This window comes from Dermacentor albipictus, chromosome 2 (genome assembly GCF_038994185.2).
Source record: "Dermacentor albipictus isolate Rhodes 1998 colony chromosome 2, USDA_Dalb.pri_finalv2, whole genome shotgun sequence".
Taxonomy (NCBI): Eukaryota; Metazoa; Arthropoda; class Arachnida; order Ixodida; family Ixodidae; genus Dermacentor; species Dermacentor albipictus.
Genome location: NC_091822.1, coordinates 68,467,286 through 68,492,605, shown reverse-complemented (window position 1 = coordinate 68,492,605; position 25,320 = coordinate 68,467,286). Strand labels below are relative to the sequence as shown.

The 25,320-nt window shown below is 46.4% G+C and overlaps 2 protein-coding genes across 4 annotated transcripts in view; one reads left to right on the top strand and one right to left on the bottom strand.

Moving 5' to 3' along the window:
- Positions 1 to 18,926, top strand: part of LOC135903245 (3-alpha-hydroxysteroid sulfotransferase-like) — a 36,655-nt gene extending 17,729 nt beyond the window's left edge. The window contains exons 1-3 of one of the 3 annotated variants that reach the window (XM_065433663.2): positions 14,638 to 14,803; positions 17,381 to 17,566; positions 17,718 to 18,926. In XM_065433663.2, the coding sequence (XP_065289735.1) occupies positions 17,493 to 17,566; positions 17,718 to 18,684 (1,041 nt within the window). In that variant the 5' untranslated portion in view covers positions 14,638 to 14,803; positions 17,381 to 17,492 and the 3' untranslated portion in view covers positions 18,685 to 18,926. Of the gene's footprint in view, positions 1 to 14,637; positions 14,804 to 17,380; positions 17,567 to 17,717 lie in introns of those variants that run through there. The other 2 variants (XM_070532896.1, XM_065433664.2) reach the window with 2 other exon arrangements.
- The window catches only part of LOC135903178 (3-beta-hydroxysteroid sulfotransferase-like), a 93,463-nt gene extending 68,517 nt beyond the window's left edge, over positions 1 to 24,946 (bottom strand). Inside the window, exon 1 of the mRNA XM_065433580.2 lies at positions 24,526 to 24,946. The gene's annotated coding sequence lies outside the window, so the exon portion shown is untranslated. The remainder of the gene's footprint in view (positions 1 to 24,525) is intronic.
- Between the last annotated feature and the right edge of the window lie 374 nt (positions 24,947 to 25,320).

The following is a 25,320-nucleotide window of genomic DNA, read 5'->3' as shown; positions in this document are numbered from 1 at the left end:
ACAAGCTGAACTTCATAGGAGATTCCTTAGCAGGGGAATACCAGTCAATAAAAATAAACCCAGCAACACTACAAGGAAAAGATATTTGTGCTGGTGAGCTAGATTTATTCCACTAACGTTCTTTGCCTACTTCTCACGTTTTTAGCCTATATAGTGGTCAGTGAAAGGAAAACCACGAATGTTTTTAGAGGGAAGCTCTATATGGCTAGCAGATTTGTCCGCCCGTCTGTCTGGTCCTCTGTAGGTCGCCTGTACGCCGAAACCTCCTCCGGTAGAACCCCATGCGCATCCGCGAAAAAAAGAAGAGAGAGAGAAAGAGAGGCGTGCGATTACCCAACACCACCCAGATAGCAAAAGGCCTGTTTACTCCGATCCGTGACCTCACACAATCTAGTCCAAAATTTCTATTGACAACCACTCTGTTACTAAATTTGGAACATCCCCGTTAGATTTTAAGGCAATCGGGCCAGGTAAATTGACCCCACGGATTGGAGTGGAAACGCCTCGTGTTACATAGGTGGTGTTGGATTAGCTGCGCCAGTAGTGACTTCGTTGCTCTCTGTCGCAGCCAAGCGAGCGCGAATCAATTTCTCTCCGGCTCCGAAACGAATAGGTCAAGTGTCGTATGTACTCCTTGATAGCAGGCTTAATATAGGCTTAATAGCGGCTTTATAAGAAGATAACGTCTTGCCAATAAGGCCTTCTCTCACTTGTCCGAACATATGGAAGTCGCTCGGGGCAAGGTCGCGTGAGTATGGCAGTTGCGCAAGAAATTCGAATTTCACATTTGCTATTGTTGGACGGCCCATGTGTTGCCCTGCATTGTCATATTGCAACATAACGCCTACAGAGAGCTATCCATGGCGTTTCGATTTTCTCGCTGGCCGATGAATATTTTATAAAAGGCCAGAGTATGTTTATCTAGTGATTGTAGTCTTTCGCAATATGTAGTGCTTCCATATGGTGCCTTTTTTGTCCCAAAAGAGGCTCAGCGTAACGTTCCATGCTGATGGCTGTATTCGGAACTTCTTAGGGTGATGAGGAACCGTTTCTGTTGGGTGGGAGTGAACGCAGGTTTCGTCCCCGGATACAATTCTTGCAAGGGCGCCATACCCTTCTTGCTCAACGCGCTGCAGAAGCTCTTCACACGCATCAACACGTCGCTTTTCTAATTCACTCGTCAAGTTCCAGGTCATTCATCATGCAGACACTACAAGTTTGCGAAATAACGTTACAGATGGGATGGGCTTATTTATAAGATGATAGATGGTTAGCGTAGAGCAAGGGACAGGAGGGTCATGCAAGGCCAACTAGAATCCGCCAGCTCCTCGCGCATACCTCTACTTTCTCTTCCTTCGGCTGCGTCGCCCAGCGTAACTGTTTCTCCGGGTACAAGTGAAGCTCTCTGAATGAGTTACATAGGCTGGTGGTGGTACAGTATGAGTGGGGCGACGTGGACGACTTCCGTTTTACGTGATTGCGGGTTGTGGGAAGTTACTCTAGTCATGACGTATGTCACGTCACTCCAACGTTTCATTATGACGTATCGGCCTGGGTATCATGATAGAAATTTTGTCTACAGCCCTTTTTCCGTACATGTTTCCAAAGCCCCAGACTCCGGCAGCAGATGTGACGAGCATATAACAAGCATCCTTATGAGACTTGGCACGATCTTGAGAGGAGTGAGCCCGCAGGCGAGGCAGTCGACGGGCCTCTTCGGCACGACCTAAAGTTGGACCTATTGAAGAGCCGTCAAGTGGAGACCAGGGGAGGATGGCGTCGATGAAGTTTGGGTTTGCGAGCATACAGAACAAAGACGCATGACTTGTGACTTCATGCTTGACAGTATTGTAAGCGTACATAACAAATCGTAAAATATAATAAGAATTTTTGTGATTTGCGGAGACAATACGTGTCAAGCATGTTGGTCTGGGTATGAATCGTGCACTCAGTGAGGCCGTTTTTTTGCGGGTGGTAAGGGGTTGAGTGTCGGTAATCACATCTACAAAGACGTAGTAGTTTTTCAACAACGTGCGCAGTAAGCCTCCGCCCACGATCACGAATCACGACGCGTCGAGTACTGTGACAGAGAATCATGGAGTACAGCAGAAAAGATGGAGCATCAGCTGCTGTAGCCGAAGCAAGTGCCGTGGCCTCAGTATACCGGGTGAAATACTCCACACAAACAATAATACAGTGACGTCCCGGACTAAACTCGGGGAAGGGACCTAGCAAGTCGACACCAACTTTTTCAAACGGCAAAGTCGGTGACTTAACTGGCTGCAGGGCACCCGCACAAGGCGTAGTTAACTGCGCATGGCGTTGGCAAATGGCACAGTTGGAAACGTACCTCTTATCCATCCTTCAGAACTTGGGCCAATCGAAACGCTGGCGCAGCCGGTGGGGCGTCCGAGCAAGGTCAAGGTGGCCTGACGTAATATGATCGTGCATGCCGTGGGGGACGATAGGTTTGAGTGTCTCGGGAACCACGAGGACAGATGGAGCGCCGTGGCCTGATTAATTCGTCTTATACAATAAACCGTAAGCAATAATGAAAGATGAGTCCGGTGCTGATGACCGAGCGGCGTCAAGAATTGGTCTAACGGAAGGGTCATACTTTTGCTCACGCTTTAATGCGGTGGGATTGTTTATTATATATTTTTTCCAGAATACTGCAGGCCAACTTGTGACCCAGGAAGGAGGGAATTCGATCCTAGAGTAATGCAATTAAACACGTTCAAAGAAAAGAAGTGCATATGAAATATGAAATACACTGAATCATATGAGGTACATTGATGGATGACATAAATACATAAAAAACACATTCTACAAGCATACAATGCAAGGGATTGAATTGAAAGGCGAGAGATATTTACAGTACCAGTTTACACAGTCTTTACACAGTTTACACAGTTTTTTTTTCATGCTAACACGCATGAAAGTACTCATGCGGTCACACGTTTATTTGACATGCAGTTTTTCAATGGCATGTAATATGTTATTGGACATGAATGCATCGGTCGGCAGAGAGTTCTGATCCTTTATTGTTCTGGAAAGAAGGAATATTCAAAGCAATTTGTACTCGGGAAGATAGGCGTTATCTTGTCGGGGTGATAATTTCTGGTAGCTCTAGCTGGTAGCGGCTGGAGACAGGGTGAATGACCAAGTTGGAGTTCCCTTTCCCAAAGGCGGAGAAGCAATGTTAGGCATGCTACCTTTCTTCGGTATTCTAGGGTGGCAATATTATTTTCATTAATCAATTGAGAAGGGGAGTCATAACGTCCATAACTATTATATATGTAGCGGACGGCAAGCCTGTTTATGTTTTCCAGTTTTTAAATATTTTTTTCGTTAATGGGTCCCAGACGACGCAAGCATATCCTAATCGCGACCTTACGAGTGTGTTGAAAGCCAATTGTTTCACGAATGGAGGAGAATGTTTCAGTTTGTGTCTCAGTAGGCCGAGTTTACGTCGAGCAGACGCACAAAGATTATCAATGTGTTGCTACCAGGTTAGACGATTGTTGATGGTTACACCCAAATATTTAAAGGAGTCTGTTTCAGAGACCGCAGATTGATTAATAGTGTACTGATATGCTAGAGGGTGTTTTTTGTTGGTAATGCACATAAAAACCTTTTTTTCGCCATTAAGTTTCATTTCCCAGGTGTCGCACTAGTCAGAAATCGCAGGAACACTTTTATTCAGGAGCACTGGATAAATGGCATCTTTAATCTATTTGTAAAGTAAGCAGTCGTCCACGAACAATTTAATACTCACACTATCGTGTATGCATGCTGTTATGTTATTATTGTATACTAGGAAAAGTAGCGGTCCGAGCACGCTTCCCTGCGGCACTCCCGAATTTACGGGGAGTCATCCAGAGTAATGGCCCTCAACATCGACGAATTGTCTGCGCATGCTCAAATATGAATGGATACAGTTTACAATGTTAGGTTGAAACCCATAGTTGCTTAGTTTTGTTGTCAAACCAAAATGAGAGACCCTATCGAAGGGTTTGCTGAAATCGAGGAATATAACATCAACCGGGCCGGCTTTATCAAGAATGGAGGCAAAAGCGAAGACGCTATAGAGAAGCTGAATAGTGGTAGACAGCCCCTTACGAAAGCCGTGTTGGCACGGAGACAGAATACCACGTTTAATCAGGAAACTGTTCGGAGATGGAAAGGAGGTATTCGTATAAGTTATCATCTGTGCTTACTGGCGGCAGGCAAGATATAAAGTAAGCATCCGTGTGACAAACGACTACTCTTGTATGTGATAGAAAAGTCATATTCTTGAAGGAGTAATGACCACCGAACTAATCGGGTATATGGATCACGTAGTCGAATGAACCAGCAACGAGAATAGTGGTCTGTCACTATCGAGAAGTGGCAGCCGTACAAGTATGGTCTGAAACTTTTGGGTGGCGAAGAGTACCGCGAGGCATTCAAATTCGGTTAGGTACAATTACGCTCAGCCTTGGTAAAAATACGGCTTGTGTATGCGATGAATTATCGGCGTCCGCCATGTGCTTGAACGAGTACTGCCCCGACACGCGGTCTGCATCGGTGTGAAGTTCAGTGGGGGGCCTCAGGATCAAAATGGCGTAAAATAGGCGCGGAGGTGAGCAGAAATTGTAGTCGCAGAATGCACACTCACACTCAGTAGTTCCTGTAAACGTTGCGTCCTTGTGAATGTGAGCCTTGAGCGGAAGAGCTGCGCATGCAAAGCCATTAATCAAACGAAGAAAATACGAGCATAATCTTAGGAATCTGCGAAGCGCTGTCACCATCTTCGGCTGGTGCAAGTCACGTACGGCTGCAAGCTTCTGCGAGTCTCGCGCATGCCTTATTTGTCGATGACAGAACCCAAAACAAGTGTTTGACGCTCACCAAGGTGGCACTTTTCGGAGTTTAATATTAGTGCAGCTTGCAATATGCAGCGAAAGACAACTTTCAGGCATTGGTAGTACCCGTGAAATGCCTCGCGGTAAATGACAACTTCATCCAGGCAACACATGCATGTTTGGATCGAAGTCCACGCAGAATTAAGTTCATACATATATCAAATCTTGGTGGAGCATTACACAAACTGACAGACATTAGGTTAAACACAGAGTCCATCCAGCGTTATCAAGGCAGTCTTCTTGCCTGGGGGTGCATAGGTATATTCCAGTAGCCTGAGCGCGAAGCGACAGAGAACTAAGAGGCAGAATGTAAACAGTGAAAGGCGTCATCTATACTTGGGGGAGGATACACATCCTTCTTTGTAACTGCGTTCAGGCACGTGTAGTCGACGCAGAATCACAATAAGTCATCTGGGCATGGATGTTATCGTGAACGGGATGGTCGCTGTAGGCAGGTGGTGGCCAGTCTGCCGGTACATCACAGTAGCGCTCATGAATGGAGCATTGGTAGATCACGCGGTTGGCATCTGGGCCTTGAAAATGAGCCAGCTCATCTTTGACAACTCGTCTTGCTAAAACAGCGAGGTTGTTAGAGGCAGATACATCGACAATTGCTACGCTTGTCACGCTGTCCAGCCGAGCAAACTTGGAAAAGAATTCCGCGTGTTTTGAGAGTCTCGAACATACTGACAGCAACGCCTTAAGCAACAAGGGTAAGTTACTTCTTCTTTAGAGATCCGCAAATTGTGTACATCTTCGGCGATTTTCTTTAGTAGGTGTCCCACTTTGTCCTCGTCCGGCATACTTGCATTCACAATAGCGCAAAATTTCAGGATTTCCTCAATATTGGTAGTGCACGTCTTTCCCGGTAATTATGCTCGTCGAGAAAGCATCTCCTCAGCTCTTTTTTTTTTTCGCAAGCGAATCACAAAGCATTTCTTTATCTCTTCGATGAAGCTGCCGAAGTTGTGAACGCACCCTCGCTATTGTCGAAAGACATAAGGGCAGCTCCGACAAGGAAAAAGACAACGTTAGAGAGCTGCGCAGGCGCGCTTCATTCATTGTGGCGGATCACCCACTGATAGTGCCTAAACCAGACTTGGACGTCCTCATTCGCTTTGCCTGAGAATGTGCGTGCTTCTCGATCACGGGCTGTTAGGAATGACCGGCCGTGGTGGCAACGTGCCAGCTATTTCAGCCCGCTGCACGTGCTTCGACCAATCCGCGGTGGCGGGACCCTTCAGAGAACGAGCGAGGACAGCGCTAACAAACCGTGAACTCCCTTTGAAGAACTGCGGACTACGTCCGCTCTGGGCTTTAGAGGCGCTGGCTGGGGTCGGGCGTGACCACCTGACTACGGGGACGCAGGACAATGGATACCACGACGACTGCGCTGCAAAGGTCGTCTGCCCTCGAGAGAGCACTGAAACCTGCGCCGCACGTGTGTGTGCGCTCAACCCTTTCTCTCAAATGCGACCACGAGGACTTTCTACGATGACGTCGAACAATGACGTCGAACGGAGTGGTTATAAGCGGCTGTTGTCGGCTGCTAGGGTGTGCTCGTTGTCGTGCTCGAAATGTACTCGTGAGCTGTGTGCTCGTTTGCTGTATGCTTCGTCTTGCGGGCTCCATTTGGGAGTCACGCTAGACTGTCGATGTATGTCTTGTTTAAACTGTAAAAATTGTAAATTCATCCTGCTCGCCTAAGTCCCGGCGAAGAGTCAAGCTCCTTCCTACAACTGAATGGCAGCGGTGAGATCGGCCTACGGCTCCTAGATCGACCTACAGCTCATAGATCGGCCTACGGCTCGTAGATTGGCCTACGACTCGGAGACAGCAATGGCAGCTGACGGACGTTGGCACATGGTGACCGACCGGTATCCTGATCAAGTTGGAGGCGACTTGGGATTGACCACCTCTTGCAGCTGACTGGATACGGCGGAGAAGGACTGGCGATATGGTGCTGCTTCGGTGGGTAAGGGATTGGTTTTGGCTATAAGATTTACCAGGCTTCAATTTCTCTGTGTTTGTAGATTTGATTCGCTGGGATCTTTTACTTGTATTTTGATTTGCGTGGGTATCGCAGCAAGTATTGTGTGACAGGAGAGCCAAAGCTTAAAGTAGCGACCATGGTCCTAATGTGTTTGACGACAGCTGACCTGTTGTGTTTTTGTTAAGAGATCGAGGTAGACGTAGAGGAGAACTTGGCGGAATCAGAGATTCGTAAGACAATTCTAGAAATTGACAATGATTTGTAATTCATCTAACATATAGGTAACCGAATTCTAAGCAAAAACGGGAACAGGAAGCAATTAGGCAAGAAAAGGAAGAAATTAAACAAGAACAGGAAAAAGCTAGGCAGGAACTAAAAAGTATTTCGCAGGAAGAAGGCCTAACAGAAGTAACGAGGCAGTACATTGATGCATTGAACAAAGGGATTGAAGGTTTGGAGCATGAAATTGAGCGATGTCAACAGCGGCTTGAGAAATTTGTAGGCTGGACGCAGCGAAAGTGGAAGTCAATAGCAGATTTCAGTCGAATGACGAGAAAAGTAGTAGCACCTGCGAGACTAGCAGCACGTTCACAAGTAAACTCGAAGTGCTAGCAGCTAACAAAGCCTTAGTGGCAGCAGAGGCCGTTAAAGGCCGTAGTGAGAGCGACGAGGTGCTGTGCCAACAGAGCACTGCAGAGGCAGCTATGCCAGCTGCGAATGAATCGGCACAGTTACCGCGAGTGTGCGTCGCTTGTAATGTTAGCGAGGTTGCTTGCGAAGTAATGAGTACTGCTGACCCGACAGACGCGAGCACCCATCTCGAGTCAGGTCTGCGTGCCAAAGTGCAGTGCAAGCTAGACGATGCAGTTGAGAGCAGTTCGCAGGATTGCGAGCTCCGTAGCTCAAGGGAAGACAACTGCATTGTTCAGGGATCGGTGCGGCTCTCCGCCAGTCTAGTTAGCCAAGAGGGGGGTGATTTAGTTTGGAATCACGCTGACTGTGCTGGTAAGACACCGATCCGGACCGACGAAATGCTTACCGGTCAGCACGAGGCACGAGAAGGTGACATGAAAGAGAGTTCGAGGAAAAAGCGCCGCAGAAAGAAGCGCCGTAAGGATAGGAAAGCGGTAAATAAGGTAGCGTCGCCAAAGTCGGCGACAGGCGCAAAAAGGCAGGGCGCGAAGAAAAGTGCGGTCGTCGTTGACGATGTTGACGCATCCAACGCGTTTTAGCCACCGGTCCAAAGGAGGCCGAGAAGCATGTTCTGCAGGGACGCGGAAAAAGGGCATGGGGCAGTTATATTCCTCGTCGTTCCGTCGTGCTTTTCGAAGTTCAGCGTGCAGTACAAAGAAGTGCAAGGTGGCAAGACGAGATGAGGTGGTAGGGAGTCATGACGCGGTTAATAGGGTTCGTGTTGAAAGCGGTGCGCCAGGACGCAAATAGGCAGGAGACTGTAACGTCTTGGCCTTGGGGGAGCTTATAGTGAGTCAGCCCTTTTGTTGTTCCTCTGTAGCCAGAGTAGCTTTCGAACCGCGACCTCCTTGAGTATGGCTCAAAAGTATGAGCCAGATGTAAACATTAGAAACGGGAGGCGAAGGCAACTTCCATAGAAGTGAAACATGTTGTTTTATTTTGTTTTTGAGCAATGGAAAATTTTCGCGATTTGTGGTTGAGACTATTTTAATATGTAAGATGGGAGCTTTGTTAATGTTTTCGTTTGAAAAGCTCCGAGGTTTGAAAGGTGTTTTATGCAAACATTTAGTCCCGCGAGGAGGTGGTGAATGAGTATATAGGCTTTCTTCTTTTTGTGTGTTAGTAACCTGAGTGTCAAGGTTATCGTTGAGAGGCCTATCGTAACGCGCGTGTGTATTAGTTAACCTTCTTTTCTTATGTGTTTTTTTATTTTCTAACGTTAAGCGCGTAGATTTTCAGTAAGTGCGTGATTTGCACTAAGAGTTCGTAGTTCCATTTGCACATGTCCTGTGCGGGCGGAAGGAAGCAGAATTTTTATGACTGGGTTGCTCGTGTGTGTTTAGGGAAGCCGTATTCTGACTTCGCTAGTGAGCGTGCGTAGAACGAGTTATTAGCAGATGCGTTCTTTAAGGCCTCTGCGGAGTGCGTGAGTTACGCAAGTGTAGTTCGTTTAAGGAACATGTCCTATATGGACTAAAGGTACAAATGTGAGTAAGCGTGTTGAAATGCTTACGTACGACGCAAGTACGCGTTCGGAATAGGGACCACAAAGCTAGCGCGATTGTGATTACGTACCTGTGGAGTTCCCCAGTCTGTTCAGTGGCACCAGTACGTGCGATAAATATGCCACTGCGATATGGTAAGAACAGGCTGTTCGTGAAGTTGGGCTGCTTAAGTTATGTTCAGGTATAGGTGGTTGAGAGCCTTCGGTTTAGTTTGGCGTAAATCTTTACTCTTATGCAGCGCGACGGTCCGGTTTGGTCGAACTCAAAGGGGAACATGAACGCGCGCTTTGGCGGCACAAAATTTTGGGGCAAAATTTGGAGCTCCCAGTTTAGCGGCTTGCATGGAAATTTTGATGGGAAGCGTGGTGGATTAACAGCTAATTCCGGGCGTTTGCGCGCTGAGTGGTATTGTGTTGCCGGGGTCGACTCTTCTGTGCCAGTTGTCGTGAGATGGTTGAAGGCATTCCAAGTGCGCAGGGGTTGCAAAGAGCAAAGCCATCGTCTTGGTCGCCAGCCATTTTCTTCCTGCCCAGCGGTTGCCAGCACTGGCAAGGCGTGATTTCCCGGGCCATGGAGGAGCTGTTAGGAATGGCCGGCCGGGGTGGCAACCTGCCAGCTATTTCAGACCACTGCACGTGCTTCCACCGACCCGTGGTGGCGGCGCCCTTCAGAGAACGAGCGAGGACAGCGCTAACCAACCGTGAACTCCCTTTGGAGAACTGCGGACTACGTCCACTCCGCAATTTAGAGGCGCCGGCTGGGGACGGGCCTGACCACCTGACTATGGGGACGCAAGACAACGGGTACCACGACGACTGCGCTGCAAAGGTCCTCTTCTCTCAAAGGTGACCACGAGGGATTTCTACGATGACGTCGAACGATGTCGTCGAACGATGACATCGAACGGAGTGGTTATAAGCGGCTGTTGTCGGCTGCTAGGGTGTGCTCGTCGTCGCGCTCTGTGCTCGTCACTGTACTCGTGAGCTGTGTGCTCGTTTGCTGTATGCTTCGTCTTGCGGGCTCCATTTGGGAGTCACACTGGACTGTGTAAATGTATTCCATGTTCAAATGTAAATATTGTAAATAAATCTTGCTCGCCTAGTCCTGTCGTCCAAAGTTCCTCCGATCATCCTACAAGCCCGACTGCATATCTTGCAAATAGTGGCAGCGGCGAGATCGTCTCCAAATCTAACAGGGCCCAGTAGCCAGCTAGTCTTGGGCAAATGCTTTCTCCCGCGGTTTCCTCGCGAATGCCGCCTCCGTCAGAATCGCTCACATCAGCGTCTCGCGGTGGTAGCTCGGCCCACTGTTTGCTGCGTCGAAGGGATAGTATAGCTCATTAGTCCAGTGTGATGTACCCAGCACGACCAGCAAATCTGTTGCGGATGGGATGGGCTTGTCTAAAAGATGGTAAATGGTTAGCGTGGAGCAAGGATAGGACGTTCATGCAACGGAAAACAGGAAGCGGGCAGCTTCTTGCGCACACCTCTACAGTCGCTTCCTTCGGCTGTGTCGTGCAGCGTAACAACACGATCACATCATACACAATCTGGCTTATTGAACCGTGACTGTGGTTTCCATTCGATACAATATCATCCAGCGTCTCTGGGCGGTTTTGCATCACGATGGCTTCGGCGCCTGCAATGCTTTCTGGGCTCGAACCAAGGTGTATCTGACCAGGACGAGAAGCATGGGCCACGAACGACACACTCTTTGCGCTTTGGTAACTCCTTTTGTAGACCTGCCACTGCGACATACATTCTTCGCCATTTTGGAGCCTTATCTACTTCGAATTTCTCTAGACTTCCCGCCATCAGTACGCAGAACCCAATTACAGAAAACTGTTCCTCACTGGTGCAAGTTGCTAGCTCGGTGGTCATTCTCACAAGCTTCCTGTGCCCGCACATCTGCGCCTGCGTGATGCTGCCACCTAGTGAATGTCCAGCCCACTGTTAGGAACATGTCTGCCAAGGTACTGGCGCCACCTTTGGCTTTTTTTGCGATAGCAATCATATGGACACTCCAGACACATTTCCGCGGTCGGCGTCGCGTAAGAAAGTCCAAGGGCAATAACACCGTCGCCGCAGGCACTAGGCTGTATGTGCGAGTGAAGACGTGCGACGGGAGCCGACGATCGTGGCTCAATCTCAGCCTCGCGAAAGAGACGAAAGCGGGCAGGAAGCTCGCCGCCTGCCGTCGTGCACAAAGCACCCAAAGTTGCGAGGCACCGAAGGAGGGGAGAGAAGGGGGCGGCTTCTACTCAGGCTCTAGTGCCCATGTAGCGACTGCTCGCGGCCGCGTTGGGGCAGGGTGATCTGCGTTGGGGCAGGGTATAGGTGCGTCGGCAACTCGTAGGTTGGTGCGCGCTTTGCGTTCTCCTTTAAAAAAATGAGTTTAGTGTGTCTATAGAAAGTCTATAGACTTTTTATAGATGACCTTGACTTTCTATATATTGCTCTTGATACAGACTGTCTATAGACAAAAGCCCATAAGGTTTCTATTTCTTTTTGTGTAATCGCATTCTATAGGCGGTCTATAAAAAAATTCGATAAGATGTTTGTCTCTATTTGTCTACGTCCCCTCTATAGACTACTTATGGACGAAGGTCAATACAGCCTATTTATTTTTATCCATTCTTTGTTCTACGGACTGCCTATAGGCGAGAGTCGATAACGTTTATATTTGATTTTGTTACTCGCCTTCTATATAGGGTCTATGGAAAAAGTCCATAAGGTGTCTATTTCTTTTTGTGTACTTCCTCTGTAAAGACCATCTATTGACGAAACTAAATAAACTCTATTTTTCTTCATTCTTTGCCTATATACTGTCGCTAGACGAGAGTCAATAAGGTTTTTATTTATTTTTGTCTACACGCATTCTATAGACAATCTATAGAAAGTTTTCGATAAGGTGTTTGTTTTTGTCTGCGTCCGCTCTATAGACTACCTATAGTCAAAATAGATACTCTATTTATTGCTGTTCATTCTTGGTACTTAGGCTGTCTATAGATGAGAGTCGATAAAGTGTTGATCATATTTGTCTACTCCCGTTCTATGGTCGGTATAAAAAACAAGTGAATACGGTGTTTTTTTTTCTACTTCCGTCCTATAGATTACCTGTAGAAAAAATTTGAGAGTCTCCATTTATCCTTATTGATTCTTTGTCAGACAAGAGTCGTTGAAGTCGTTCATATTTTTGTCTACCCCTGGTTTGTAGATTGCCTACAGGGAAAAGTTGGTAAGATGTATATTTATTTTTGTCTATTACTAGTTTACTAGTTACTCCATCACTGCCATTTCTGAAGCCACCAACTTCAAGAATATTGTTAGTGAATTTGTTTGCAGTAATGACCACTCCTCTCTGTAATGCCTCCGGGCCTTGAGAGTATGACAATAAATAAATAAATACAATTTTCGCGCACACGCAATGCACACATTCACGTGCACACAAACACACACACATACACACACACACACACACACACACATATATATATATCTATATATATATATATATATATATATATATATATATATATATATATATATATAATGAGAAGCCAACAAACACTGACACCAAGTACAACATAGGGGAAATTGCATGTGCCTAATAAATGAAATAAAGTAATGATAAATTAATGGAAATTAAAGTGGATGAAAAAACAACTTGCCGCAGGTGGGAACCGAACCCACAACCTTCGCATGTCGCGTGCGATGCTCTACCAATTGAGCTACCGCGGCGGCGTTTCCCCATCCACTTTCTTGGGTATTTATGTGTACTAGTAGAACCCTGGGAGTGTTAGCCAGCGCCCCCACTCACAGACCTTGGCGGCGGACGTGGAACGTCTTTTTTGCCGCAGGCGTCACGAGAACGTGATCTTTTCGGGTGAAGGCAACTGGTGAATAAACCCCCATATGCTACCTGAAGGCATCAATGTTGCCGGATTCGAGACCCCCGTTATGTAATAAACGAGAAGAAAGGGGGTTAACCGAGGGGCCCGATATTTATTAGTCATATAATGAGAAGCCAACAAACACTGACACCAAGTACAACATAGGGGAAATTGCATGTGCCTAATAAATGAAATAAAGTAATGATAAATTAATGGAAATTAAAGTGGATGAAAAAACAACTTGCCGCAGGTGGGAACCGAACCCACAACCTTCGCATGTCGCCTATGTTGTACTTGGTGTCAGTGTTTGTTGGCTTCTCATTATATGACTAATAAATATCGGGCCCCTCGGTTAACCCCCTTTCTTCTCGTTTATTACATAACGAGGGTCTCGAATCCGGCAACATTGATGCCTTCAGGTAGCATATGTGGGTTTATTCACCAGTTGCCTTCACCCGAAAAGATCACGTTCTCGTGACGCCTGCGGCAAAAAAGACGTTCCACGTCCGCCGCCAAGGTCTGTGAGTGGGGGCGCTGGCTAACACTCCCAGGGTTCTACTAGTACACATAAATACCCAAGAAAGTGGATGGGGAAACGCCGCCGCGGTAGCTCAATTGGTAGAGCATCGCACGCGACATGCGAAGGTTGTGGGTTCGGTTCCCACCTGCGGCAAGTTGTTTTTTCATCCACTTTAATTTCCATTAATTTATCATTACTTTATTTCATTTATTAGGCACATGCAATTTCCCCTATGTTGTACTTGGTGTCAGTGTTTGTCGGCTTCTCATTATATGACTAATAAATATCGGGCCCCTCGGTTAACCCCCTTTCTTCTCGTTTATATATATATATATATATATATATATATATATATATATATATATGTGTGTGTGTGTGTGTGTGTGTGTGTGTGTGTGTGTGTGTGTGTGTGTGTGTGTGTGTGTGTATTGCTGCGCAACTGGCGCCTCGAGGAACATTGCGTGCATTCTCGGACTTCTCACGCTAGCAGAAAACACATTTGTAGAGGACGATGTCGCACATGCGGTGTGTGCGTTGGGTGTCGTCCGATTCTCAAATTCTTTTCACGTTGTCCTCATATCTCGGCTGCATTGCTAACATCGGGTGGTTTTTCTTTGACTGATATCCTGCACTATAAACTCATCAAAGTTTCTCATTCACTTATAATATGCGCCAAATCCTGTGAGCTCACCGACTCCTTCGCAGGCGGTATACCTGCGCGGCAATGTATACGCGTATATCATTGCTGTACTGATTGCTTTGACCCATCGGAACAGAAAATTTGCACTAACATGTGCGCGAGTATCCACATTTGGCGGTACGCTGGAAGGTATGCTAAAAATGGCACGGTATTTTTCATCGTCGTTCGCGATAATGCAAGCGTCTGACGGGCCCTGTAATGGCTTTTAGAAAGAGCGCATTCATCCAAGTGTGTTTCAGTTCCATACGATAGCCCACAGCATTTGCAATACAGCTTGCCAGCGCATTCCCTTTATCTATGAAAAAAAAACAACTGAAAAACGGAAAATAAGAGCAACCGGTTGCACGCGTATGGAGTGCAGAGAGACAGAGAAAGAGAGAGAGATGGCAAAAAAAATTGCAAAAGGAAAAGGCACTCGGACTTATCGGAGCGCGCATACTCTAGTCGCCTCGAGACCCTACGCATGCGCAATAGCAGCAGCGGCGGTGCACTATCTATCCGCGTCAATTTGCATTCTCGACGAGCACGCCAGTACCTCGGTGTCTGTGTATGCGCGTATTCTTTGTGGCTTTACACGCCAACTACACTCAACGGTAAGTTTTAGCAAAAATGTTTTCCGTCAATAGCACATGATTAGGTGCTGCGTGTATTGTAGCGCGAACCAGCTGCATGTAGCGTAGGCGAGTCGGGCATCGTGTCGGTTTGTCGTTTACATCATTTCATGGCACGCTCTTGTTCTCGCTTCTACTATATGGAACGTTTTACCGCAAGCGATCACTCACGCTTGTTGTTTTTAGAGTCATAGTTGATGTGCGTAAAGAAAAGAAAAAACACCATGTTTGACCTTAATAGTGAACAGCCACTAAGCGGATTTTGTGTGTTGCTCAGCCAGTTTCGGTAGATCTCATTTCTTGGCGCTCGATCGGGCCTCCATGAACGCTGCACCGTAGGTGTAGTGAAATTCTCGCGACATGCTTTACTTAATACCTCGAAATTGTGGTAGCGTGACAAATTTTCAAAGAGAGATGTATAGTTGAATAAATGCTAGGGTACTCGGCTGAAAGGCCGTGTTTGCGGGGCGTGCATCAGCAGTACGTACGCTGCGGTTTTCGTACATGGTAAAAGTAGCAGTATCTTTAAGGCTCGTGGCAACTAATCTAAATATATGCAACCGCAACAGCTATCGGACCACGAAAGCTGCGATGAGCTCAGTCACTCACAGCTTTGCAACTTAGCCGAAAAAATTAGAGAACAATAAATTAGCCGTTCTGGGAAGCACCCTTACACGTTTGACTTAGAAGCGTCTGTGTAGAACTCTGCGCACGAGTGCTTGTACTAAAGTTATCGGAAATGCATTCGTATTTTGACCTTTGGTGCGTGCTTTGTAACTTCTAGAAATGACATGTCACATTCTACCTCCTGCCTATCCCAAGGAGGTAATAGCTTGGTTGGATACATTAAGCGATGCTCGAGGAGTGGAACATGCACTTCTTCCCTAAGCTCCCTCACAGGCAGCGAGAAAGGCTGCCTTTCAGAGGGGCGATTACGGAAAATTGTAGCACACGTCACATTGTTACGGGTTTTAAAATATGGATGTTTGTGATTGGAGTGTACTTTAGGAAAAAAATATGGGGCTGATGGCAGTTCTCTGCAGATGGAGTGACCATTCATTTGATTCTGCGTATAAGCTTTCGACTCGTCGTAATAGCGCCAGTGGCTGCGTCGATCCCTAGATGGTGGAAAGAGATCCAGCATATTGTTGAGTTCAGGATACTTTATCAGTCTACGATTAATCGTAGACTGCTTGTCCGCTTCAGCAGCACTTGGGACGAGTTGCAAAAGGTGATTGAGGACCTTAACAGAGAAAGTGCAAGAGTGGGTTTGAAGAATGATATGCAGGAGATAAAGAAAATTATCAATATCGTGGCAAGGGAAGAGGAGTTCAGAATCGTCATTGAACCTATAGAGCCGGTGAAGCAGTACGTTTACCTTGGTAAATTACTCAGACGAAACCCTGAACGAAATTTACAGAATAAGAATGGGTTGGAGCGTATGCGGCAAACATTGTCAAATCTGGACTGGAAGATTGTCATTCTCATTGTTAAGAAAGGTGCGCAGTCCGTGCATTCTACCGGTGCTAACATATGGGGCAGAATCCTGGAGACGGACAAAAAAGCTCGAAAAGAAGTTAAGGGCCGCACAAATAGCGATGAACGAAGAATCATAGATAAATCGTTAAAAATAAATAAATAAATAAATAAACGTTAAATAAAGATAAACGATAAAAGATAAATCAGAGGACATACGAGAATAGCCGATGTCCTAATTGACATTGACAGAAAAAAAATGGAGCTTGGCAGGTCATGTAATGCGTAGGTTAGATAACTTGTAGACGGTTAGGGGGACAGAATGGGTGCCATGAGAAGGAAAGCGCAGTCGAGGACGGTAGAAGGCTGAGTGAGTTGATAAAAGTAATTCCCAGGAGGTAGTTGGAATCGGTCGGCGCAGGACAGCGTAAATTGGACAAGGAAACGAGAGGCCTTCGTCCTGCAGTGCACAGAAAATAGGCTGATGATGATGGTGATGAAAGTTACTGTCAAATTAGTTCGTGGAAAATAGAAGATTCCGACACCATAAAGAAAGCACTGAGGTCAAAGTCGGGATGATCGACATGTAGGGCGACTACAAAATAGAGGTTGATGTCCAGCCTCAGAGAGAATGTTGCTACGGTGTCATAAATCTGCTTGTCTAATCGCGGTACATTCCGCCAGCTCATCAGTTCATATACCACCACCTAACGTCAATAAAGTGCAAGATGCATGTTCTTCTGTCTTCGAGTTACGCGCTTTCTTGTTTATGACCTCAATATATCGGTTCTTATTCTTGTATCTTTAGTATTGTATATTATTTGTACTGGAGTGGTTACATATTTTTACATTGTTTATCAAAGGAACTGCATCGTTTGTCTTTTGTCTAATATTAACATTACCGACCGTTTTATTTTTGTACAATGCTTTAATGCTTGCACAAGATGAGTATACATTCTTCCACTGTCTATTAATAATGTAACTCTAATATGAATTGTCATATTAATCTTACATTACATTACGGAAAGCACGTGCACAAATTGTTTTGAGCCTTGTAACATTGACCCCCCCCCCCCATTACAGCAAAACTATACTGCAACACTTCGGCGAAGATTTGGCGTTTCAAGTGCTGATCTCGCACTGAGCAGCTGCCGTAATTGTAATGGATTAGAAGTGTTTATTGAAGGAGTCAATCATGACGGTAGTGAAAGAAGTGAACCTTTACTCCTGCGGCAAGCATGAAGAGTTTCTGTCTTTAGGTGTGTTGCGGTAAGTGAACATGTTGGAAAAATTTTAACTTATTGTTCACACCTTATTCCTGTTTGGCTTGGGAGGAATAGACGTCCCAACGAAGCCTAAAAGTTGCGTACAAAACATATATCCACTGCCTTGATTCTAATTGTACATTCCCTTTTCGCAGGAAACTACAAGGAATGGACCTTCGAAAGCCAATGCACCAAGTAATAGATGGGGTACCTAGGTGCCTATTCATAGTTCCAGAGACGCTACGAGAAAACCTCAAGTTCCGAGCGCAGAAGGGAGATGTGATTCAGTCAGCATTTCCTAAGAGCGGGACACATTGGATGATGTACATTGTGTTGCTTAATCTGAGAGAAGGAGAGGCAATGACTACGTATGAAGAGTTCGCTAAGGAATATCGCTTGATTGAGTATGCGGATATAAAGGGCTGGAAGTCATGTCTGCCCATGAGAACATTCGCCACGCACTTGCCCTTGAGTGAGACCATTAGTGAAGAAGGAAAGTACATTTACGTTGCCCGCAATCCGTGGGACGTGTGCGTTTCAATGTACCACATGGTTACCAACCTCAGCTCATACGAGTACCAGGATGCCACGTTCGAAGAATTTGTTAACGTGTTTGTCAGCGGGAACTTTGGCTACGGCGACTACTTCGAACACGTGGCGTTGGCTTACAACATTAGGCAGCAACCGAACGTGCTCTTCGTTACTTACGAAGAAATGAAGAAGGACACTCGTGACGTGATTATCAAGGTAGCGCACTTTTTGGGAGAGCGCTACGAACGAGCTTTATTAGAAGATGAAACAGTGCTTCACAAGATGCTGGAGAGCTCGAAGGCCGAGCGCATGCGAAATGTCGCAGTCGTCGATTTTCGCAAAAGCCGTAGCCCTCACGGGAAGAAGGTATTAGACCGAAGCTTGATAACCTGCAAGCAGGGCTACGAAGGAGATCAAAGGAAATACGGTCTAGTGCGAACAGCCAAAGTTGGAGGGTGGAAAGAACACTTCACGCCAGAGCTGCTCCGACGCATGGAAGCTAGGATCAGTGAGGCAGAGACGGTGTCATCCTTTATGGATCTCTGGAAGGACATCCGAGCCGAGGCATTCAAGTTATCGCAAGGTGTCTGATGAGGAGTGCCTGTTTCACTGAGCCGAATGAAATTTCATGAAATTATGAACATGTAATTTTCAACTTCCAAAAATATACTTGCATATCAAAATGAGCATCCTGGATGCCGATAATGGTACAGTTTGTTATTCAAACTCAGAAACTATTAGTAGCCTGCGCTTTGGTATTAAGAACGATGTGATCATTGCGAAATAAATCAAAACGTGCGCATTTTCACACAACTATGTTTCCTCATTTTCTCAGCTGATGATGCGCCATTTTGATGCGCAAAGTATGAATCCTCTGTCAAGCGCAACTTGAGTGTCACTTTGAATGTGCATGTTAACATGTATTTACGAGAAACCTGTAAGGTGCTTGCTACAAAAAGAGCCCACGAATCCACTACTTCCCGTAGTGGCCCGCACAAAAATAACTGTTGTTTTACCATTGATGTATTCTTGGGTAATTGTTGAATCAACTGACTTCAACAAAATTTCAAAAGCTATTGAGATTGGTCAACAGTTGCATAACAATATTACCATTGAGAATTTCCAGTAGTTAATTCATTGAGTAATTTGTGTTATTTTTGTCGCTGACCTTTTGTTGTGTAGCAGTTGAGTTCAGTATATAATAATTTGGCCTAAGATATGAAGGTGAGCCAAAATGTTTAGTACAAAGCATTCTTAGCGTACAGAAAACAAAGACAAAATTATGCTAACAAAGTGCAGCTAGAAAGAAACAAAACGTACAAGAAATGGGGTGATGGACAAAACAGGATATTATCCTAAAAGAATTACGCTGACATATTCAATATTCTATACTGCATAACCTCAAATATTTATAAGCAACTCAGAAGAGACAACAAGAGAAAACACAGCTGGGTTATGTAGATTCAAGCACTAGGTTTTCATGTAACCAGTACAGAAAGATTGAACCCGTGTTCACCAAGAAAATGCATTTTTCAGGCAGTTAGAATTTACAACACCTGTTACTGATAGGTTCAATCTCTACAAACTGCAAAAACTGATCATAGGGGAGGCCAGCGAACATTTTCCTTCTAACATGCAAGATTTCAACATTAACTTCGATAGTGCTGTTACCAATACATGTGCATGAATTGCCCTTCAAACAAACAATTCGCACAATGCGCCTAAAGATGCCGTTTCGAAGCACATACGAATTTTTCCTTCGGTACTCGTCAAGCCGAGAAACACAAAACGTGAGCGCCCCAATAGAAATCTTCTAGTACTCTGTTCCATCTTCTTTCACCACTCCTTTTCCAATCAGCAACACAGAACCCTCCTGTGAAACATTCTTCCTTAGTTTATAACCTCTGATGAGAGACTTAAATGCATTGTTTACACTGTAGTGTGCATTGTGCAGAGAATTTTCCGACGACAACTTTGAAAGGGACTGTAGTATGCAAAACTTTTGCACAATTTGGATGTTCGCATAGCGTGTTCCTTGAACAAACTTTCCTAGAGTTCCGTTCATTCCTTCGAAATGGAACAGAGAAAATCCCCACACTGGGCCCCAGTTTTTAGCAGTGTCCACAAGTTGCAGGCCAAGGTGCGAATTGTAGGTCATATTTTTAATTCCGTAGAGTTCTTCATGCTCTAAAAGGAATTGCAACTTGTCTTTTTGAATGGTAACCAACTGTTCCAAGGAAACCGAAGGTCCTCGAAGATAGTGCATAATGCAGACAAATCTCATCCAGTGACAGTACTCTTTTCCTGGAATGTAGTCTTTTAGTATAACAGGCGAATAGTAAAGTAGCCAATTCCTGCAATCAGAAGCTTTCCATTCCATTATTTCTTTAAAGGTTCTAGGAAGCCTTGAAAGTTCCCACGTGGGAGTGAGAGAAAGCAAGCAGCTGTCTGCATCTTGAAGTTTCTGGCGGAGCTGGAAATGGCGACAATGGTGGCAATTCAACCACAAGAATGTAGTTACCCGTACAAAACCAGAGCAGACCGAGGGCATGTAGTCCACCACAAAGTTTTTCCCAAGGGAGCAAAAGCTGATAAAGTGAGAACACTGGGTCCCTTTATTCCACAGCTGGGACATTGTTAGTGGTTTGATTTCTGAGCATGATGTCCAAAAGACTCTGATGTTCTTAGCTTCACTGCAGTCTTATGTGGTGGATATACACGAACATAGCCATTTCCCTTTTCTACTACTTCACCAGGGTTTTCACACCATGCACACCCATACATGCTGTTGAATTCGGTCATGTTCATTATACTGCACCTAGCCACGCTATCTACGGCACAAGGAACTGGAAACACTTTCGTCGTGTGCTCGTGGCCGTCTTTGTAACACCATGTTATACCATCGCATGAAAGCTCATTCATTGCCTTTACAAGTGGTAACATGAAGCTATTCATGCCAGGCTTTTCTTTATCAACCCAAAGACCAGCAAGAAGCAAGTTATGAATGCCCTTCTTATATGGAAGTTCATTTAGCATGACAAACAAGGGCCACATGCTGGTGTTAGAGTTTTCATACAATGGCACTCCATCTGTGTTGAACGTCAGTGTAATGTCCCCAGGTGATAGAGGCAGTTTATGGTGCTGCATGCTTTGAGTTGTGTTCGCTATGTCATAGCTCAAAGTAGACTCACTTCCTTGGAGAGCTCCTGATTCTAGTCACTCACGGAGCCGGCTTTTTAAGTCCAGCATCAGAAAATAAGAATATGATTTTGTAAGCTCCTCAACGGTTTTGTTGGTCTCACACTTTGAACAAAACACCTCTGTTGTCCCCGTGAGCGATTCCAAATACCCCATGCATGTTCCGCAGTAGAAATGTCGGGCGTATAGCTCCTCAGCTCCACAGAAGTGTCGGAAGAATGAATATTTTGAAGCAGGGTACGAGGTTCCCTCAGGCAAGTGAGCAGCAATGAGATGCACCAGGCTTTCTGTGGCTTCTTTTGTACAATCATGCCGTAGGCTGTGGGCCATAATCAGCAGAAAGCTTTCGGCCCGGGTAAGCTTCGCGCAAGGAAACAGAGGTTCATCCTAAAGAGAAAAAAAATGAACTGCGACATATTTTTAAGAAGTGTCTTCGCAACTTCGAAGGAAGGTGTACGTTTATTTTAAATCAAAGGTATCAGTTTCGACCGAAAGGCAACGCCCCACTTGCAATAGCAAATTAGTATAAGGAAGGATAGCAGTTTTGCCGCCCGTATATACTTCTCAACATTCACTTACTCACTTATGAACAAGCATGCATGCACATGCACACAGGCAAACATGAACATATTTCCCTCGATGACCGCGGAAACTCGCCGTCAAAACGCTGGGGTTCGGTAGCGCGGCAGCACTAGCGAGCCAATTGACATTCGCGCTGGCTCTGGCTTCGACGCGGACTATATATAAGCGGCCAGAACAAAGCACCCACGAAGAAACGCGCCTGCGGCGCACATAGGCTGTACTCATCGCAGATCGCTTTCAAAATGAGGCCCGCGTGGCCTAGATGGCCTGCAGAGCTTGTATGTAGGCTCCCTAGCGCAGCCGCGCACGCCACGTCTTGCGCAGTATACACCAGAACACCGTGAATTCAAAGGGCGCCGCCATATTGATGAGCGCCGGTCGCGCCATCTATCCCAAGCGCCGCGAAGTAGCAGGCCTGGGCTGCCACGGCGGGAGATGCGACCTGGCGCGAAAGCGAAACTTGGGCTTTTTAGCTCGGCAGAAGGCCTGTTTCGCGTTTTTTCTAACCTGTCATTTTCGCTGTCTGGATTCTATCAAACTTCAAGACCTCATGCAAGTCCGCAATGACCACACTGAGTGCTGTGCAGACTGCAGAAGCGAATACATCGGGTAGGTACGCTATTACGTTTGTACAAACCGCGCGCTATATGCTAGAACACGTGTGAGCTTTTTGGCACGTAACCTGTGAAGGAATTTACAGCACTGTGTTGGTGCCATATATTATTAAAGCACGCAGAACACTGTCATCTGCACTTTCAGTTTGGTCTTGTTTGCCATGGTCTCTACTGGGTTGGCCGCGTTTGGCAACCAACTGGCGAGGTCGTTTGACTGCCTGGTTAGCAGACGCCTGCCCTTCACCACCTGCACATTGAAAACAAAATAGATGTTATAGTAAGAAAGGCTGTAGTTCTTTCCCATGCCATCACTGTTGCGAAGATATAAAGTCCTCTCAAAATGAAATAGAAAATACACCAGGCCAATTGTATCCTGCAACCACTTAAGAGTACAACATTCAGAACAAAAGCCTACAGCACTCGAACAAGCAGCATATGATGCTAAACCTGTACTACAGTAGTTATATTGTTCAACTACATGTGCATTCAAAGCCCGTATAACAGGGCGAGCATGACAGATGCAGGTGTTGTACAGTTGCACAAACCATGACAGGGCACGTAAAATTACCATCCCTACTTAAAGCTGCATCATCAGGACCCCTTTGGTACAAGACAACAACCGCACCTGCATTCCAAGAAATTAGCCCCACCAACTGCAGCTACCTGGTACCAGACCTGTTTCGCTTGTGCGAGGCCATCGGATTGTTGGCGCTCCCTTAGAAAAGAAAACAGTAAAAAAAACTAGTAAGACGATCACAATTTTTTTACAAAATACAAGAATAATTAAGCACTTTATTTTCCTCGCCATATGAACGGAAATATTTTGTGCTTTGTCCCGCATAACAGCCCGCAAGCAGTTTAGAGCTCAGGAGGCTCAAATGAATTCGTTACGAATGACACCTGCAACACCAGCTCGTAAAGGTAGGTGCGCTGCAAGAACACCTTCGGCGACGAGTAGTCGTCGTTTACGTTTTTGTGGACGCATGCTTCGTGACGAGCAGACTTCGGTTTACTTTCACTAGCAATAACGCTCACCAGCAAGGCCTACAACTTGTTCACGCTTAATGGCCATTCCGTGCACCAGCTGCAAGTATCGCTAACCGCAAACTCAACTGTTCCGCTTAACCGTCGGGAGCTCTGCCCGAATGAAAACACGAAAAGGCTTGCCTTTTTGTTATAGCCAAGGCGAAGCACCGGCGCGGGATTCGGCTCTGTAGGCTTGTTGCCCAGAAAGTGCTCGGAGCAAACCTGCGTGTTAGACGTATTACGTTCGTAGGGCGCAAAGTTGAACGTAGCACCAAAATATACACAGATCGAATACTCACTCGTGCATTTTCACTGGGTTGGTAGTTCTTCCTATTCACTGCAGCTATCCACCGGTGGCGCAGCTTGGCATTCTTCGTTGCGGATGGAAATCGGCGCAGGCTGAAAACACCGCACCGGCACGATTCCCTACGTGTGTTGTGCTCTTCGCAAACAGCGCTAAGCGACCTGCTCCTTTCCCGCTGGTTGTTTTGGCATCCAAACACGACGCAATGATGCCCAGATGACTTCTTCTACTTTGGATCCGTGTGAACGGGCACATTTCCGCACTTTGGAGCCCTAGAGCTGGCGCTCGCAATGTCTACTGGTCGCCGGCGAACACACTTTGGCAGCCCAGTACAAAACGGCGCCGGTCGACCGGGCAACCCGGGTGCGAGAGTATGCGTTCGGTTAGTCTGGGTGCGAGACTAGCGTGTTCTGGTCTATAGACGGTGAAGTAGAATCTCCCCCCCTCCCCCTTCGCGGAGCCTCGCGCGCGCGAGATTGGGCAGGCATCGTCAACTCCCCTCACGCGTATTCTTCCAGGCTTGCACGCTTTCACTCACACACACAGCATACCGCGCGCAGTGACAATGTTATCGCCCTTGGAATTAATATGGAAGATCAAGGCGACGCCGACGTGGATGACGACAATATATATGCACCTGGAGTTCCATATATTTTCTGTGGCAATAAAAAGAAGTAAACAATTAAGTGATTAATTAAAACCGCTTACCAGCTCGCTGTTACAGTCGGACGCATCCCGCTGATGGCTCGGCGAGTCAGAATCCAACTCTGATTCCGATTCATGTATTTCATCAGATGACGTTTCGCTGCCAGGAATGTGCTCCCAAGGTTCAACAGTCCCTTGCTGATTTTCAACAGCATCAATGACGGACAACGGTACTGCGTCTCATCGATGGCCCTCACTGCTACTGTCGGAGCAGTTGTCATCGCCGGAGTCAACAGCGGTCAGACGCGGATGGTCCAGCAGTGGATGCAGATGCATGTGGTCCAGAGCGATGGTCTCGACGTTTAAATCGAGATTTCGAACGCAGAGGAATATCAGCAGAAGAGTCCCAAAGGTACTTGCTGTAATGCCTCTTCGGAGGCATCACGAATGACGAGACCACTAACCGGTCTCGTGTTGACGAGCGTATACCGTTCAACGATCCCAAATGCACACGTTTTGGGAACCAGAAGAATGCGAAATCTACTTGCAAACACCGTCGCTCAGCGAAGTAAACTACCGCATTGCGCGTCTCACGAGCAGTGGACAACGCTCGGCCAAGGCTGAAGTGACGCACGTCACGCGTCTGAGGCGTTACAACCCGCGAGATGACTGACTCGCCCGGCGGGCTTCGTCTGCCAGCGGGGAATTCTCACAAGCTGTCATGAACCACGCCTGCCGCGCAGATAACCAGAAGAAAGAAGAGAACGACGTGAGCCAAGTTGCCGCGAGACCGCTCTTCAACAACCGCGCCTATTAACCAGATTCATCTGGTTCTGCGTTAAACACCTCGTGTGTAAC